General features: G+C 42.0%; 1 protein-coding gene across 1 annotated transcript in view; it reads left to right on the top strand.

Annotated features, from left to right (window-relative positions):
- The window catches only part of VIPR2 (vasoactive intestinal peptide receptor 2), a 167,773-nt gene that overhangs the window by 121,388 nt on the left and 27,491 nt on the right, over nt 1-18,894 (top strand). Inside the window, exons 5-6 of the mRNA XM_030198778.1 lie at nt 5,852-5,952; nt 11,823-11,958. Of these exons, the coding sequence (XP_030054638.1) occupies nt 5,852-5,952; nt 11,823-11,958 (237 nt within the window). The remainder of the gene's footprint in view (nt 1-5,851; nt 5,953-11,822; nt 11,959-18,894) is intronic.

The following is an 18,894-nucleotide window of genomic DNA, read 5'->3' as shown; positions in this document are numbered from 1 at the left end:
GCTCAAGGAGTTCCACGTGTCAGGAGAAGGCATAGATCATTTTCCCCGGAGGGCTGGAGGCAGGGTAAAAACTATGATTCCCAGCAGCCCTTGAGGAGGTCTTACAACAGACTTCCTATCCCAACAGCCCCCAGTGGAGTCCAAGGGAAAGGCAGGTAAAGGTGAAACCCAAGACACGGTCGGGAGGCGAGGAATGGAGGGGGAGCCTCTAAGCAGAACTAATCAGGGGGAGGAGGATCAGCTGGGTGGAGCGAGGAGCCCATGGAATGGAAGGGGGAAGAAAAGGAGGAGGAAGTGAGGCAAGAGGAGCCGATGGATATTGCAGCTCTGGCAAGATCCAAAGGTAGAAAGTTCAAACAGCAGGTAACTGCTTGGTGCGGGGTCTTGGTAAAAAAAGGAAGGCAGTGGCTATCGTGGAGGAGCCAGGAAGTGACGGGGTCAAGTGGGAGGAAGCCAGAAGATAGAGCTGGCCAGAGAAGGGTGGGACCCCTGGAGGCTCTCTTCCTCTGAACTGCTGGTGGGATTTTTAAACTGCTTGTTTTTGAACTGCCTGTTTGGAAGTGCTTGTTTTCCTTGAACTGCTTGTTTTTTGGAACGGTATTGTTTTTGGAATTGCTCATTTTGAATTGCATCATTGTGACTGCTGAGATTCATGAGCTGTTTGTTTTTGAACTGCTTGTGAATTGCATCATTGTGACTACTGAGATTCATGCCCTGTTTGTGTTGAACTGCAGTATTGAAGCTGATGGGGGATTTCTGAGCTGTGTGTTTATGAACTGCATTTTTGAAGCTGTTGAGATTCCTGAACTCTTTTGCTTTTGGAACTGCATTATTAAAAACTACTGGGTTTTTTTTAACTGTTTGTTTTTGGAACTACATTCTTTCTCCTGACTGTATATTTCGGGAGCTGTACTGAAATAGTGCTGCTGACGTACCCCAGGTCAGAGGGCACATCTGGGGATTACAGAGTGTTATATTCCGGTGGATTATCATATATAAAACTTGGGCTGGAGGCCAGAGTTTTCCTTAAAGGAGCGGAGAGATCCTTCACAACGGGGACTGAGGCATCCAATCTAAAGATCCATCTCTGTTCATTCTGTAAAAAGACGCGACGTCTATCTTCACCTCTCTGTCCGGTGGCTGTAATCTATTGTAACACAAGGCAACACAGGGTTCCAAAATCATGTTTAAAATTATTACATTGAAGGGCTAAAGGTGAAGTACTCTTCAAGGTTTTAATCACACTCTTATGTTTCACCAATCTGGTGTGCAATGCCCATGACGTTTGCCCAATATAGATTTTCTTACAGGGACATATAATACAATAGATAACATATTCTGACCTGCACTTGGTATTAACCTTTAGTTTAAATTCTTTCCCTGTACTTGGGTGTTTAAAGATCTTAGTTCCACCATAATGTCACACATCCTCCATTGATTGCATCTCCTATGTCCTTCAAAACTTAGTCGATTAGGTTGTTCCTCAGGAAGAACCGATGGACATAATAATTCTTTTAAGTTATGGCCTCTGCTATATGCAAAATGTATTCTGGATTGAGAAAAGATCGGGAGCATCTATATCACTTTCCAATGGTCCTTTATTATCTGTGTTACCATTCCAGACTGTTAGGTATGCTTTAATACACATGTATGAATGTTATCCTCTAGCCTCAAGCTAGGTTACAACAATACTTCCCTATTATTGTATTTTGCTCTCCAGTATGCTGCCACAACAACCCGTTTCGGGTATCCTCTGTCCACTAATCGTTTATTCAGAGCTTTTGCTTGAATCTGAAAATTTTTGTCTTCTGAACAAATTCTCCTATACCTTAGGAATTGTGAAAATGGGAGACTATCTCGTAGTCTCTTAGGGTGGCAACTGGTGTAGTCAAGAAAGGTATTTTTATCAGTATGCTTATAATGTACCATTGTTATAAGACGACTCATAGCTTTCTGGATTGTCATGTCCAGATATGTGATTTCTTTCTTGTCATAATGGGCTGTAAACTTAATCTTAGGATGACAATCATTCAAATACGCTACCAGCTGCAGTAGAGCATCTACTTCACCATTCCAAAGCAAAAAGATGTCATCGATAAAACAGACCCAAAATTCAATCTTCTCCCAGAAAACACTAGGATATACAAATTGGTTTTCAAAGTTGGTCATAAATAAGTTTGCTATCGAGGGAGCCATCGTCGCTCCCATCGTGACACCCGAAATTTGCTGGAACAACCTGTTGGCATATTGGAAAAAGTTGTTCTTCATTGCCAGAGAGGCCAGTTCTGTAACAAAGGAAACAAGGGGTCCCTCTAACTCATTCTGTTGTAAAGACTTCTTAATGGCTATCAAAGCCTCATCCTGAGGAATAGAGGTATAGAGGGAAACCACATCTATTGTCACAGAGACAGCTTTCCACTGGCCCAGACCAATCGTATAATCAATTCAAGAAATGTGTAGAATACTTTATATAGGACTGACTATTCGGTATTAAAGGGCGCAAGAAGGTGTCAACATATATTAATAGAGGTTCCAGGAGTGATCCTCTACTCGAGACAATTGGATGTCCTGAGGGTCTTATGTATCTTAGGGAGCTTATAAAATACTGGGATTTTCTGTGTATTCACATTCAGAAAGCTGAATTTTTTCTGAGTTATTAAGCTTTCAGCGAAGGCTTCCCGCGACAGACCCAAAATCTTTTCTTTCAGAACCAGAGTTGGATCTTCTGTTAACTCTTTATAATTCTCCTCATTATTCAACTGTCTTAAAACTTCTTCATTGTAAGACCACTGGTTCTGGACTACCACAGCCCCTCCTTTGTCCGCTCTTCAGATCACAATCTGAGTGTTCTTTCTTAGTTGGAGCAATGCTTCTTCTTCAGATCGAGAAAGGTTTTTCCGGAAATGGTATCTTGTCGTTTCCATGGCTGCTAAATGTCTTAAAACAAGCTTCTTAAACATTGACAAAGTAGGGTCTAGGGGTCCAGGTGGTTGCCAGACAAATTTCAGACTAGACAAGTGGTTCTAAACACAGTCCTTGAGGTACACCCAGCCAGTCAGGTTTTCAGAATTCCCACAATAAACATAAATGAGAGAGATTTGCATACAGTGCCTCATTAGTATGGAAATCTATCATAAATATTCATTGTGGATAACCTAACAACCCAACTGGCTGGGTGTATACCAAGGACTGGGTTGAGAACCACTGCACTAGATGGTTGGGCCAATGACAATGTCCTGAACTGTTATGAAGGAAACTTTTCTCAATACTGGTTTCGCCTCAAACACTCTCTGACTAGGGGCTCTGCAAAGGCAGCATTCATAGCCTCTGGGGGTAAGTGAGCCCAGCCATTATGCAACAGAGATCCCTACTGCATGGCTTAACATGAGTTTATACTGTGCTATTTCAGAAAACATAGTAACATAGTAGATGACGGCAGAAAAAGACCTGCATGGTCCATCCAGTCTGCCCAACAAGATAAACTCATATGTGCTAGATTTTTGTGTATACCTTACCTTGATTTGTACCTGTCTTTTTCAGGGCACAGACCGTATAAGTCCGCCCAGTACTATCCCCGCCTCCCAACCACCAGCCTCGCCTCCCACCACCTGCTCTGGCACAGACCGTATAAGTCTACCCAGCACTATCCCCGCCTCCCAACCACCAGCCCTGGCACAGACCGTATAAGTCTGCCCAGCACTAGCCCCGCCTCCCAACTGTCTCTGCCACCCATTCAAGGCTAAGCTCCTGAGGCTCCCTTCCTTCTGAACAGGATTCCTTTATGTTTATCCCACGCATGTTTGAATTCTGTTACCGTTTTCCTCTCCACCACCTCCCACGGGAGGGCATTCCAAGCATCCACCACCCTCTCCGTGAAAAAATACTTCCTGACATTTTTCTTAAGTCTGCCCCCCTTCAATCTCATTTCATGCCCTCTCGTTCTACTGCCTTCCCATCTCCGGAAAAGGTTCGTTTGCGGATTGTCAAATGTTAGGGCAGCCTGTTGGTTCAATGGCCGTAACACTGCATTACTGTAAAAGAGACATCCACTTTAACTTAACTTAATAATACCTTTGGTACGTTCCAGAGAAAACTATAATCTGTAGCTCCCTGCCAGAGGTCTGTCACTGAAGCAGCTAGGAGGGGTCTATTGGATCTCTTGTGTTGTGGCTAATAGCTTAACCAAGAGGGGTATAGCTGTGTGGCTTCCGTATGTTAAAAAAATCTCTGTGTTGAAGAACGCCATGGCGGTGAAACTCATGTGTGACATCAATGAAGTAAACTCACAGATGAGTTTTGCCGCCACGGCGTTCTTCAGCACAGAGCTTTTTTTTAACATACTTGCAGTATTTCTTCTCTGGCATCCTGCTACCTCTGATGTGTTCCACCCTGCAAGTCTAGTCACGACCTAAAGGATAAGTTGGAAGTCATCTTGCCCCTGACGCAGCCAGTATCTCAAGCGAAACATGACTGTGTCTGGCACAGATGTTTCAATCCTGGGAGCTTTTAGTTAACAAATAAAGACTGTTTTTTCTCACAAGATCTGCCCCTTTGATTTTATCTTCCACGTTGGATTTGGTGGGCTGCTTTCCTTGTTGTTTTCTGACTCCTGACAAATAGCAGGACAAAACTGAACGGACAGTGACAGCATGGTGATTACCAGGGGCGTAGCCAGACAACAGATTTTGGGTGGGCCTAGGGAAGAACTGGGTGGGCACCAATTGTTATCCCCCCTCCCCCAACCACCACCCAAAAAATATCTGAACTGGTGGGAAAACGTTTCTTTCCACCTTGGCAGTCTGCAGCAGGCATGCGCTGAAAACTGAACATACGTAGGTGCCGGTATCTTGGAGAGTAGCACTTTCATTACCATCAGGAGGAAGTCTTCAGCTGGCCAAGCTTGGGATCCCACCAACTACCACTAAACGTGTGCTACTGTTGGGTGGGCCTGAGCCCTAAGTGGGTGGGCCCCGGCCCACCCAGGCCCACCTGTAGCTACGCCACTGGTGATCACACCACACATTCAATGCTGCTCCTAAACTGATAGGGGCACTGACTATACATACCAAGCACTGTGCCAGATGAATAACGTACTGTGTAAAATTTATAGGAGTTATGTCACCACTTTGACAAATGACAGCAAGGTATCACTGTGGTGTCAATCATAGTACTGTAGTTGCTCTTGTTCTAGTGAAGATTTTCTAGTATTATACAATTCAAAATGGTAATTTGTTATTTTATGCGGACACACAAGTTCATATGACAAGTAAGGTAATTAGAGTTCACAGAACACACTGCTCTCATTTTCCTAGTCTAAGATGCCTACATATTAATGCATGGTCTAGTCAATAAGCCCTTAAAATTGTGAATTATTAAGATCAAATTAAATATTACTGCTCAGTTTTTTATTAATTGTACATATTGGAGTTTGCAATTGTTGTAAAAATACTTCTGCTGCATCCTGCCTCAGCTCACACTCCTGCACCCTAGAAATATGCACCCATTGCGGACTTCCCTGACCTCCCTACAGACCTCCTTAAACTGCTTCCTGTGGTCTTTCCCTTCAGCAGAGAAGGTCTATCTTAAACATGATTATCTGTCCTACTACGCTGGAAAGGAGGGAATACAGGTCATGCTGGGATACTTTGAACACCTAAAACAGATTATGAGGCAGGACAGTCTTGCCCTGTATTTGACTTACTGTCCAGTGACTGTTACAGTATGCATGTTGTATATATTACATTTTACAATATCTGGGAAGAGCTGAGTGATTTTGCCAGAAAAGAACAGAGGAAATATCAACTGACAACTTGAAATATTGACCATTTACATTGTATTTTTTTCCCTCTAGCTTGAGAAGTTCTATGCCATCCTGAAGGTAATTTATACGCTTGGACACAGTACATCTCTGACTGCCCTTATAACAGGCAGTGCAATTCTCTGTCTGTTCAGGTAATAAATAGAAATAACGCAAAACAAAGAAAATGAGATGTTACTTTTTTATTGGACTAACTTAATACATTTTTTGATTAGCTTTCAAACGCAATACCTTTTTCTTAATATCGGAAATGAGCAAATGTTGACAAATATCAAAATGTATAAGTGATAACATAAAAGCATTCCAATGACAGTCTCACAGGAAGAGGGTGGGGTGGGTTAGGTGAGAAACCAGGAGAGATGCAGGTAAGCAAATGAGGTGATCAGCTGAAAGAATAATCATTTTGTTTCCATCTGCTGCGGTCTCCTAAATTTTATTTATTCCATACTTTCTATACCGCTTTAACTGGCAAGCAGGGCAAAACGGTTCACAATCCTAAAAACAAAAATTAGAAGAAATGGAAAAAAAAAAAGAATTACAACGTATGGTAGGAAAGGAAAGAAAACATACCATTCATAATAAAAGCAGTAAACATTCAGGACACATGTTTGAAGACTTTCTGGTTGCCATATGTTCATAATACCTCAAAGTATTCCTTTTTCCCAATTGTAGAATTGATCCCAGGGTAATCTGGAGTTTCCTACACTTTCAGATAAGCTTATTAGTAAATTCTAAACAGTTGAATATATTCATAGCTGTATAGTGAATGATCTCTTGGCCCATCCAGACTGCCCAGTTATTTTGGTACGTACTGCTACGGATATATCTCACTCGCCAGCTATAGAAGGTTGACCACTTCTAGAATATCATTTCTTATGCAAGCTAATTTTTGTTGTTTTCCCATTGTACTGATCATTATGAAAGAGATTTTTCTAACTATTTTGTTGTTTTATTCTACATTTTGGTGAAAATCTTAATCGTGATTAATCATGCGATTGAAGGTGTGTTATTTCCACCCACCTTCCCCCCTCCCCCACTGCAGCTCCTTGTGACTCTGGGCAAGTCACTTAACCCTCCATTGCCCAGAGTCACAAGGAGCTGCAGTGAGGTAAACCATGGAGTGATAAAATGGCATTATAATATTCTTTGTCTTATTTTCTATCCCTTTTCTGTTTGCTTTTTTGGCCATCGCTGCACACTGAGCAGAAGATTTCAGTGTACTGTCCACAATGACACTTAAATCTTTTTCTTGGTGGTGACTCCTAAAGTGGAACCTAGCATCAAATAACTATGATTGGATTAGTCTTCCCAATGTGCATCACTTTGCATTTGTCTACATTAAATTTCATCTGTCATATAAATGCCCAGTATTCCAATTTCCTAAGTTTCTCTTGAAAATTTTCAGTCTGCATGCAATTTAACAACTATGATTGTAGACATTCTCTATCAACAAATGCCAGAGCTTAATTACATACTGAGTGAAGAAATATTTTCTACAATTTGTTCTAAGTGTACTACTTAGGATAGTAATTTCCTTGTGTGCCTCTAGTCTTTATATTTTTGGAAAGATTAAACAAGTGATTCGTATTTACCTCTTCCACTCCACTCATGATTTTATAGACCTCTATCATATCTCTCCTCAACCATCTCTTCTCCTTCTCTTGGGGGGAAAAATCCCAGATCCCTGAAATACTAGTGATCTGTGACAAAATTGCACAATCGCTCCAGTCTGTTAAAAGACCTTAGAAAACTACAGCTCAAGAGGAAATTTAGAACAATTGAATAAACCTGAGAGCATGATTTAAAAAAAGATGTAGGCATTGTTTGTGCTCAGATGTATATACTGAGATTCCTCCTTAACATTCCCCCTCTGTTTACAAAGCCATGTGGCAATGCCAACACAGCCCATTCAAAGGGAATGAACTGTGCCGGCTTTCACTCACTAGCAGCCGCTAGCGCGGCTTTGAAAACAGGGGGATTGTACGGATATGCTAAGATTTAAGCAGTAGGTGCTGAAGTTGATTGCTTAAATCTTGTTTTGTTTGGTTGGTTTTTTGTTGTTTTTGTTTTTTTAATTCTCTGCCGTTTTGGAGGAGATTCTATATACGGCGCTTAAATAATCAGCGCTGAAATCAGTGCCGACTAAGCATAGTCTATCATCGGTGCCTCGATTTAGGTGCCAATTATAGAATATGCTTAGTTGATAGCTCAGTGCCTAAAACTATGTGCATCCATTTACACCAACAAAAACATGGTGTAAATCCTGACGCATAGATTTAGGGCACTGGGCCATATTCTATAACTACACACGTAAATTTCAGAACAACCATGAAGCACCCATTTCCTCGCCCATAACCACACCCCTTTTTGCCTGTGTGCATTAGAAGTTCAGTGCACTTCATTACAGAATATGCTTAGCAAGTTGTGCGTGCAAATTCTAATTAGTGCCAATTAGTGCTCATTATTGCTTGTTAAGAGCTTTTATCAATGCTGATTAACTTGTTAAGCCAATTAAGTTACGCGCCTTGTTATAGAATCCATGCTGATTTTGGCACAGATCTCTAGGTGCACTATATAGACTCTGTTGTCTGGCTACGCCCCTGATTACATCCTCCGCTTTCCAAACTAGCACCAACGGGTGCGACATCCAAACGAAATCTCCTCTCCACCATTTCTTCTTACTCCAACAATTCTTTCTGCCATAGTTCTGCAGGGTCCTCGCACTTCATCCGTTGTTTTGCCCGCGAGCACCATCCGCGGCCCCAGTCAGCTTGTCCACGTGCTCCTTCGCTGCCCGAAATGAGTCAAAATACAGTGCTTGCCCATTGCTGATCACTTTCAGGCGAGCCGGATACAATAGGCAAACAATTTGGAGCACAGAGGAGCTCCTTTCTAGCTGACATCACTGCGGAAACCCAAGCCAAAGTATCGGCCTGCTTATCCGACATTGCTGCCTGGATGTCCAACCGCCACCTGAAACTAAACATGGCCAAGACCGAACTTCTTGTCTTCCCACCCAAACCCACTTCTCCTCTACCTCCACTCTCTATCTCAGTTGATAACACCCTCATCGTCCCCGTCTCATCTGCCCGCAACCTCGGTGTCATCTTCGACTCCTCCCTCTCCTTCTCTGCGCATATCCAGCAGATAGCCAAGACCTGTCGCTTCTTCCTCTATAACATTAGCAAAATCCGCCCTTTCCTCTCTGAGCACACCACCCGAACACTCATTCACTCCCTCATTACCTCTCACCTTGACTACTGCAACCTACTCCTCACTGGCCTCACACTTAGCCATCTATTCCCCCTTCAATCCGTTCAGAACTCTGCTGCACGTCTTATCTTCCGCCTGGACCGATATACTCATATCACCCCTCTCCTCAAGTCACTTCACTGGCTTCTGATCAGGTACCGCATACAGTTCAAGTTTCTCCTGCTAACCTACAAATGCACTCAATCTGCAGCCCCTCCTTACCTCTCTACCCTCATCTCCCCTTATGTTCCTACCCATAACCTCCGCTCTCAAGACAAATCCCTCCTTTCAGTACCCTTCTCCACCACCGCCAACTCCAGGCTGCGCCCTTTCTGCCTCGCCTCACCCCACGCATGGAACAAACTCCCCGAGCCCATACGTCAGGCCCCCTCCCTCCCCATCTTCAAATCTCTGCTTAAAGCCCACCTCTTCAATGTCGCCTTCGGCACCTAACCTCTACTCCTCTACCCAGGAAATCTAGACTGCCCAACTTGACATTTCGTTCTTTAGATTGTAAGCTCATTTGAGCAGGGACCGTCCTTTTTGTTTATTTTGTACAGCGCTGCGTAACCCTAGTAGCGCTCTAGAAATGTTAAGTAGTAGTAGTAGTAGTATATAGACTCTGGGGGTTTGTGCATAGCTGATGTGCCATCATGGCTCATATGCACAAATGTTATGCATAGTAACATAGTAACATAGTAGATGACGGCAGAAAAAGACCTGCACGGTCCATCCAGTCTGCCCAACAAGATAACTCATATTTGCTGCTTTTTGTGTATACCCTACTTTGATTTGTTCCTATGCTCTTCAGGGCACAGACCGTATAAGTCTGCCCCGCACTATCCCCGCCTCCCAACCACCAGCCCCACCTCCCAACCACCGGCTCTGGCACAGGCACAGACAGTATAAGTCTGCCCAGCACTATCCAGCACTATCCTCACCTCCCCAGCCCTGCCTGTCTGCCCAGCACTATCCTCACCTCCCCAGCCCTGCCTCCCAACCCCGGCTCTGGCACAGACCGTACAAGTCTGTCCAGCACTATCCCCGCCTCCCAACCACCAGTCCCGCTTCCCACCACCGGCTCTGGCACAGACCGTATAAGTCTGCCCAGCCCTATCCCCACCTCCCAACCTCCAGCCCCGCCTCCCGATCTTGACTAAGCTCCTGAGGATCCATTCCTTCGGCACAGGATTCCTTTATGCTTATCCCACGCATGTTTGAATTCCGTTACCGTTACCGTTTTCATTTCCACCATATATGGGAAGGAAAGGTTAGTGGCATCCCATGGGATGACACACTAAAAATGTACTGCTGGTATACTGAATCAAAAACGTATTCACATAAGAAGGTATCTTTGGACCATCAGAGGCGGTACTTCGCTACCATACAATGGTGCACCTACTGCTTAAATTTTTTTCTTTAAAAAAATGGACCGATGACAAGAAATGGTGGAAATTACTACTGCACTATTGTTTAATAATGGAGTACCGCCTCTGATGGTCCAAAGATACCTTCTTATGTGATTGACATTTTGATTCAGTATAGCAACATTAGATTTTTAGTGTGAGCTTTAAGTATTATTAATTGCTGTTAAAAAATATATACTAAATTGTGGGCATTTTTTGACTATCCCATGGGAGGTGCCAGAACTTATCTATTTGGCAGCAAAATTCAGTCACTAAACAGATAAGTTATCCATTTAATTTAGACCAGCGGGTCCTATTACTCTTAATGTACTTTTCCTTCTCTGTCCTATCATTATTATGTAGTCCCTTTCCACACTAAATTCTAAGAAGCCCATAGATATAAAATGGGCCTCTTACTATTTAGGGGTCCTTTTACTAAGCTGTGGTAAAAAGTGGTCTGCGGTAGTGCGAGTGTGTCTTTTGGGCACGTGCTGGGCCATTTCTTACTACATCTAGGAAAAAGGGTCTTTTTTTAAGGGGCCAGAAAATGGGTGCGTGCTAAAATTGAAACCAGCACGCATCCATTTTGGGCCTGAGACCTTACTGCCACCCATTGACCTAGCGGTAAGGTCTCACGTGTTACACGCGCAGTAAGCATGCAGCGTGCACCGACTGCTATTTACTGTTGGGTAAGCGACCCGTGGTAGAAAATAGAAAATTATTTTCTACAGTGGGATTTGTTGCACTCCAAATTCAGAATTACTGCCCGGCTCACATACTAGCCAAGCGGTAGTGCAGATTTCTCACTTGCTATACGCGCATAGGCCCTCCCGTGCCTTTGTAAAAGGGCCCTTAGTGTGCACTAATCACTAGCACACCTAAATAAAAGGACCCCTATATATTTTTTGAGTTGTAAACTGCTTTGAATCTCATCTGAAAGGCGGTAAATCATCCTGACTAAACGTAAGTGGTGAGTTTGGCTGCCATATAAATATTTACTCATCAATGATGCTTAAACTCACCTCACCGATGAATATACACAGAAAGTAAAGCGCTGCCTCCAATATTTACTTTATTCTGCAGCCGTCACTGCTGAAAAAATAGCCGATTGTTTTTAATCAGAAAATGCGTGCATAAATACTTCCATAGGTTGTTTAACTATGTCAAGTTTCAATTGTAACTTTTTAAATTTATTTTTTTAGGAGGGGTATATCCTTCTTTCTTATTTTGCCTGTAACTATAATGTAATTTCATCTAAACAATTAACAGGTTGACTATTTAGAATGTTGAAAATATTTTAATTTCTGAAGTTGAAACATCTTCTTTTTCTCTTTTTCCAAATGTAGAAAACTTCACTGCACCCGGAACTATATCCATCTGAATTTGTTCCTGTCATTCATTTTAAGAGCAATCTTCATTTTAGTGAAGGATAACATTCTTTATTCAAGCTCATTTTACTGTCGAGATGAAGGACAATATTGGGTAGTTAAAATCTCTGGACATGTACACTGTATGATTATAACCTCTAACAGTATGCACGGAAACCTTAAGCAGCTGGAGTTTTGCAATGCGCAATTATAATCAATTGGCATACCATTACTGTGAGCAATATATACTTTCAGAGAAGAAAATTCATAAAATGTGAAGGAAATGTGAATGCTTAGTTAGAGCTACTTTTGTTAGCCTTCTGCTGTAGGTCATAATCACAGAGTAGCCAAGTTTTTATCTTAACCTGGACAGTCATCTGGTTTTCTTTGTCATGGAGGTATATCTACGTAGATAGTGGAGGCTCAATTCACCCAAATTCATCACTTAGGAAATCTTAACAGAAAAAAATGTTCAGGCTTTTCTGAATAAAAAAGGATCCAATGCCTGGCCAGCCCCGTGGATCATGCTGCAGTGCCCTATAGTACAGTATGAAGGATCTGGGTTCAATCCCCCACCTGAAGTAACTGGATGACTGGATACATCACAAAGGCAAATGCTTAGATCCTAGGGAAAGAGGGAAATAGCAGCTGCGGCCAAGCAATCTGACTTATGTATTTCTTCATTTGCTGATTTGTGTTGTCACTTTCCCTGTGATCTATTCTATGCTTTGCTGTAGATGATAGACAAGATCATAGGAGCCGACTCTGTGGGTGCTTCAGCACCCCCAATATTGAGAAAATTCCTTGTATGTGTCCAATGAAGGGGTTATTTCCACTGGACTTAGCACCCCCAATAATTTTGAAAAGTTGGTTCCTATGGACAAGATAGCAGTGAGAAACTGTTAGTAAAGATGTTGTACATGGTGTAATGGGAAAATTTATCTGTATGTGCTTGGATGTTACAGATATATTTATTTAGGGGCACTTTTACTACTACTACTACTACTACTTGTCATTTCTAAAGCGCTATTAGACATACCCAGCACTGTACACTGGACATAAAGAGACAGTCCCTGCTCGAAAGAGCTTACAATCTAACTAGGACAGACAAACAGGACAAATAAGGGATAAGGAAGTTAGGTGGGAATGATAAAAATTGGTGCTGAACAAGAGAGTAAGGGTTAGGAGTTAAATGCCTATGCACGCCCAACCTACGCCAAAATGGAGTTACCGCCCGGCTACCGTGTGGCTCTTGCGGTAATTTCATTTTTGGCGCGCATCCGATACGCACATCCGAAAAATAATTTTTATTTTCAGACATGCGCCAAGTGGCATTTGACGCACGTAGGTCATTACCGCCCAGTAACCGCATGAGAATGTACATGGCTGGCGGTAAGGTCTCAGACCCAAAATGGACACGCGGTAATTTTCATTTTGCCGCATGTCCATTTTTGGCAAAAATTTTAAAAAGGCATTTTTTAAAGGTGCGCTGAAAAATAATTCTACGTGTGCCCAAAACACTTGTCTACACCACCACAGGCCATTTTTTTAGCACACCTTAGAAAAAGGACCCCTTAATAAAGCTATGTAATGGATATAGGGAGAATATAAATGGTTGGGACTTCGCATGTAAAATTGTTAGTCAACATTTTTTTTTCTTTAATGCATGCTTGCTGCAAGCTTTTTATATGAAGATATTCAGCAGTGGGTTGTACCTGAGTATCAGTGCTGAACATATGAGTATAATGTGGCTACTGGCACTTATTGTAACTTTATACAGATAATTACTCAGCTAGTGGGCTGAATATCATAGCTAACCAGATAACTCCTGCCTATCCTTAGCTCCGCCCTCAGACCACCCTGGCACCAACTGAAAAGTGCTGATACGGTCTCACCAGATAATCAGTGGCATATCCAGATAATGCTGCTGAAAATCCAGGTTTGGATCCGGCCAGTATGACTTATTCAAGTACAAGCAGCTCCTACCCAATTAAGGAACGTGAGTAACATAGTAGATGATGGCAGATAAAGGCCCACATGGTCTATCCAGTCTGCATAACAAAATAAACTCATAGTATATGGTATGATGTGATATAACATATGATACATGATCTTGATCTGTCCTTGCCAATTTCAAGGCACAGGCAGTCTGCCCAGCACTGGTCACATTCCCCTAATTCCTAAAGTTGTCGTTGAAGCCCACTCCAGCCCATTCAGATTTCTCTAGCCATAATCAGCCCTGTTGGCTATCAACCTCTTTGGTTTTAATATACAGTAGCTGTGAAAATCAATGTACTATTAGTGTATATCATCATTATAGTAACATAGTAGATGATGGAAAATAAAGACCAGTATGGTCTATCCAGTCTGCCCAACAAGATAAACTCATAGCATAAGATAGGATGTGATACTACATATGTATACTTGATCTTGAATTGTCCTTGCCATTTTCAGGGCACAGACCATAGAGGTCTGCCCGACCTTGTCCTCCAACTTCTGAAGTTGTCATCAAAGCCACACTCCAGCCCATCCAAATCTATCCAGCCACGATCAGGGCACAGACCATAGAAGTCTGCCCAGCACTGGCTTTGCTTCCCAATTACTGGTGTTATCATCTAATCACCGCTAAGCTTCTTTAGATCCATTCCTTCTAAACAGGATTTCTTTGTGTTTATCCCATGCATTTTTGAATTCCGTTACTGTTTTCATCTCCACCACCTCCCATGGGAGGGCATTCCAGATATCTACCACCCTCTCTTTTTTAATTCTTTATTTATTGTTTTAACATAATTTAACAAGAGTAATCTTGTAAACAGAAACAGAGGTGAATAATAATACATTAATATTCTCATTTCACAATCCTTGAATTAATATACAAAGAAAATTATAAGAAGAGAAGCAATATAGTAAGACATGAAAATGAGAATTAAGGATTTAAACAATTCAATAAGAAAATATATTACCCTTTCTTAGACCTCAAATCAGTGAGGGGGAGTAATGAATTAGAGAAGTAATCAACTAGGCGTAATACAAAACCGAAGGCAAAAGGCTGACGAGCCTCCAAGTTTAATTTACACATTATTTCAATTGTTTCAACTCTAGAAACGATTTCAGATGTTCCGGCGAAAAAAGGGTATATTTCGTTTGACCCATTTTAACTACACATTTGCAAGGGTATGCTAAAAAAAAAAGGAATCTCCAATTTCTATTGTCTTTTGTTTCAAGGCAAAAAAAGATTTCCTTTTTTGCTGAGTTTGTTTGGTCACGTCAAGGTATATCCAGACTTTAGAACCACAAAATTGAGCTTTAGAGTTTCTAAAGTAAAATCTTAAGATAGTATTATAGTCCTGCTCAAAGACAAGTGAGACAATCAATGTAGCTCTCTCGATTATTATTTCTGAAGATTGCTCCAATATAGCAGATATATTTTGAAGATCAAGAATATCGTTTTCCACACCTCCTATTTCTCCTTTAGGTTTAGGAATATATCTTATTTACCGGGGGTATAGCCTCAGAGGGAATTTTCAATATTTCAATCAAATATCTTCGAAGTGTTTCTATTGGAGTTACTTCCGATAACTTAGGAATATTTAAGAGGCGGCGATTGAGGCGTCTGTTAAAATTTTCAATCTGCTCTATTTTTCTTCTTATGTCACTATTGTCTTTAATAACCATATTTTTAAAGTCTTTAATTGAATCAACCTCTTTTTGCAAGGTTATTACTTGTGTTGTTAAATCTTGTTTGACAGAGTCTACAGTCATTTTTAATCCTTCAAACTTACTATTAAGATTTTCAACATCACATGACACTTTTTGAAGTGTAGCATCGATCCGACTTGACATCACCCAGATCGTTTCCAGAGTTACCTCCAAGCTCTTCACCGAAGGAGACAAAGCTCCTTCAGCTTTCAGCGTCGATTGCTGCGGGCCTAGGTCCTCGCTGGTTACCGTTTCCAACACACTTCCGGGGTTGGTTAGGTTTCCCTCTAGGACCGCCTTCGACACTGGGCAGGGAGGAATCATTGAAACTGATGGTGGAGAAAGGGAAGTTTCATCTCCCGGCTGGGAGTCTGCTTCTCCAGGAAACCCCACTATGGGATCGTTTCCCTGCTGTAACTTGGAGGTACTGGGGAAGTAATGCTCTAAAGACGGCTGGGTCGGGGAGGAGGTTGCGGTAGGCTGAGGAACTAGTCTCAACGTTCCTTTTCTTTTAGAATGCGACATATTGGGGAAAAAAAAGAACAGTCTGTTCTAGCCCAGACGATCAGAGCGTTTACTAACCTACCGGTCAGACAGCCATCTTAACACACCCCCTCTACCACCTTTTTTAAGGAATTCCCATCTACCACCCTCTCCATGGAAAAGTATTCCTGACATTATTCCTGAGTCAGCCCCCCCCCCCCCCCCCCCCCCCCGCAACCTCAGTTCATGTCTTCTAGTTCTATCACCTTACCATCTCTGGAAAAGGTTTGCTTGTAGATTAATACCTTTCAAATATTTGAATGTCTGTATTATATCACCCCTGTCTCTCTTTTCCTCCACAGTATACATGTTCAGGTCATCCAGTCTCTCCTCTTACATCTTGTGATGCAAACCCCATACCATTTTTGTTGCTTTTCTCTGAACCGTTTAAAGTCTTTTTACATCCTTAGTAAAATATGGTCTCTAAAACTGAACACAATACTCCAAGTAGGGCCTCACCAACAACTTGTTACAGGGGCATCAATACCTGCTTTCTTCTGCTGGTTATACCTCTCTCTATGTAACCTAGCATCCTTCTGGCCATGGCCTTGTCACATTGTTTTGTCACCTTGAGATCCTTAGACACCATCACCCCAAGATCCCTCTTCCGAGAGGTAGTTATCAATCTCTCTCCTCCTATCTGATGCATTTCCTTTTGATTTCTGCACCCCATTACTCTGCACTTCTTGGCATTACATTTTAACTGGAAACAAATGTTCAGAAACCTCAAATCTCTATATATAGATCAACCAATTATTCAATAATTTAATATATCTATATATATATAAAAGGCACCACTGAAGCCTCCAGCCGGAAGTGTGAAGCGCCAGAGATATCCGGTTTCCCCATGAGTGAAGGAAAACAGCACAGCAGGAAATCCCACGAAACTGTGAAGGACTCAGAGGGGGGAGGGGAGAGAGATGCCGTCACTCTCTCTGTAACAAAAACACAGAACAGCAGGAAACAACGCTGAAGGACTGGACTCGGAGGGGGGGGAGGGGGGAGGGCAGAGGGCAGGGACACACACACTCCCACATGCACACTCTGAAGAAAACCTTGCTAGCCCCCGTTTCATTTGCATCAGAAACGGGGTTTTTTTTTACTAGTAATAAATATTGTGATAAGTGCTCAGTTTTTGGTGCATTACACTGGCTGAAGTAATTTCATATATAATGCAACTGCCAGACTTCTGACCATTCTTCTAGTTTTTTGATCTCTTCTCATGGTTTCTACTCCCTCTGGGGTATCCACTTTATTGGTTATCTTCATGTCATCCAGAAAAAGGCAACTAGATGTTGATGAGTAATGTTTCAATTGGTATGTTTGGTCTTTGTTTGAGTTCTTTCCCATTAACTATGGCATTTTTATCCTTATTTTAGTCTTTTAGATTGTAAACCACTCTCATTTTTTAGAATGGTGGTATATCAAGTATTTTAAACTATTAAATTATTCTAATCCTTCAGCAATGTCTCTTACAAATATATTTAACAGAATTGGTCCCAGAACTGATCCCTGAGGCACTCCACTACTCACTTTCCTTTGAGCAGTTTCCAATCCAATTTACCACTTTGGGTCCTAGGTTCAGTTCTCTCAGCTTATTCATGAGCCTTCTATGAGGAACAGTATCAAAGGCTTTGCTGAAATCCAAGTAGATTACATCTAGTGCATGTCCTTTATCCAGTTCTTTGGTCGCCCAGTCAAAGAAATCAATTAGATTCATTTTGCAGGATTTTCCTTTAGTAAAGCTAAGTTGCCTTGGATCTTGCACCCCACTGGCTTTTAGAAAGTTAACTATGTTTTCCATCAGTAGTGACTCCATTATTTTTCCTACCACCGATGTGAGGCTTACTGGCTTGTAGTTTCCAACTTGTTCCCTGTCCCTGTTTTTGTGAGGAGGGACCTCATCAGCTCATCTCCAATCCTGCGGATCCTCTCCCATCTCTAAAGATCTATTAAATAAATCCTTAAGAGGTCCCGCCAGGACTTCTCTGAACTCCCTCAGTATTCTTGGATGTGTCCCATCTGGCTCCATAGCTTAGTCCACTTTCAGATTTTCAAGTTGTTTATAAATGCTTTCTTCCATGAACCGTGCAATATCCACTCCATTCCCAGATACACCCTCAGCAGCCAACCGCAGTCCTTCTCCAGGATTTTATTCCATCAACATCAGAGAGAAGTATTTGTTTAGTACGTTCGCTTCAACCTCATCACTCTCCACATATCCATTCTCAGCATCTTTCAGTTTTACAATTTCATTCCTAGCATTTCTCCTTTCCCCAATATATCTGAAAAAGGCCTTGTCACCACCTTTTTTTACATCTTTAGCCATTTTTTTCTTCCACATGCACTTTTACTAGCAGTATTTCCCTCTTTACTTCTTTGATTTTAATTCAGTAATCTTTTCCGTGATCCTCGTGTTACATTCTTCTGTATTTCTTGAATGAAGCCTCTCTTCCCTTATTTTTTCAGCAGCTTGTTTGGAGAACCATGTGAAGGGGCATTTTTGAAAGGGACGTCCAAGTTGCGATTTGGACGTCCTTGCAAAACGGTGAAATCCAGGGATGGGGAAACCTGTATTTTCGAAACAAGATGGAAGTCCATCTTCCATTTCAAAAATATTGTCAGGGACGTCCAAATCCTTAAAATTGGACATCCCTAGATTTGGACGTCCATAGACAAGGACGTTTCTGACTTTCGGCGATTTTCGAAACCAAAGACATCCATGTCAAAAGCATCCTAATGCAAGCCATTTGGGTGTGGAAGGAACCAGCATTTGTAGTGCACTGGTCCCCCTGACATGCCAGGACAC

Source organism: Microcaecilia unicolor, chromosome 1 (assembly GCF_901765095.1).
Source record: "Microcaecilia unicolor chromosome 1, aMicUni1.1, whole genome shotgun sequence".
Lineage (NCBI taxonomy): Eukaryota > Metazoa > Chordata > Amphibia > Gymnophiona > Siphonopidae > Microcaecilia > Microcaecilia unicolor.
This window is presented reverse-complemented; position numbering and strand designations above follow the sequence as displayed.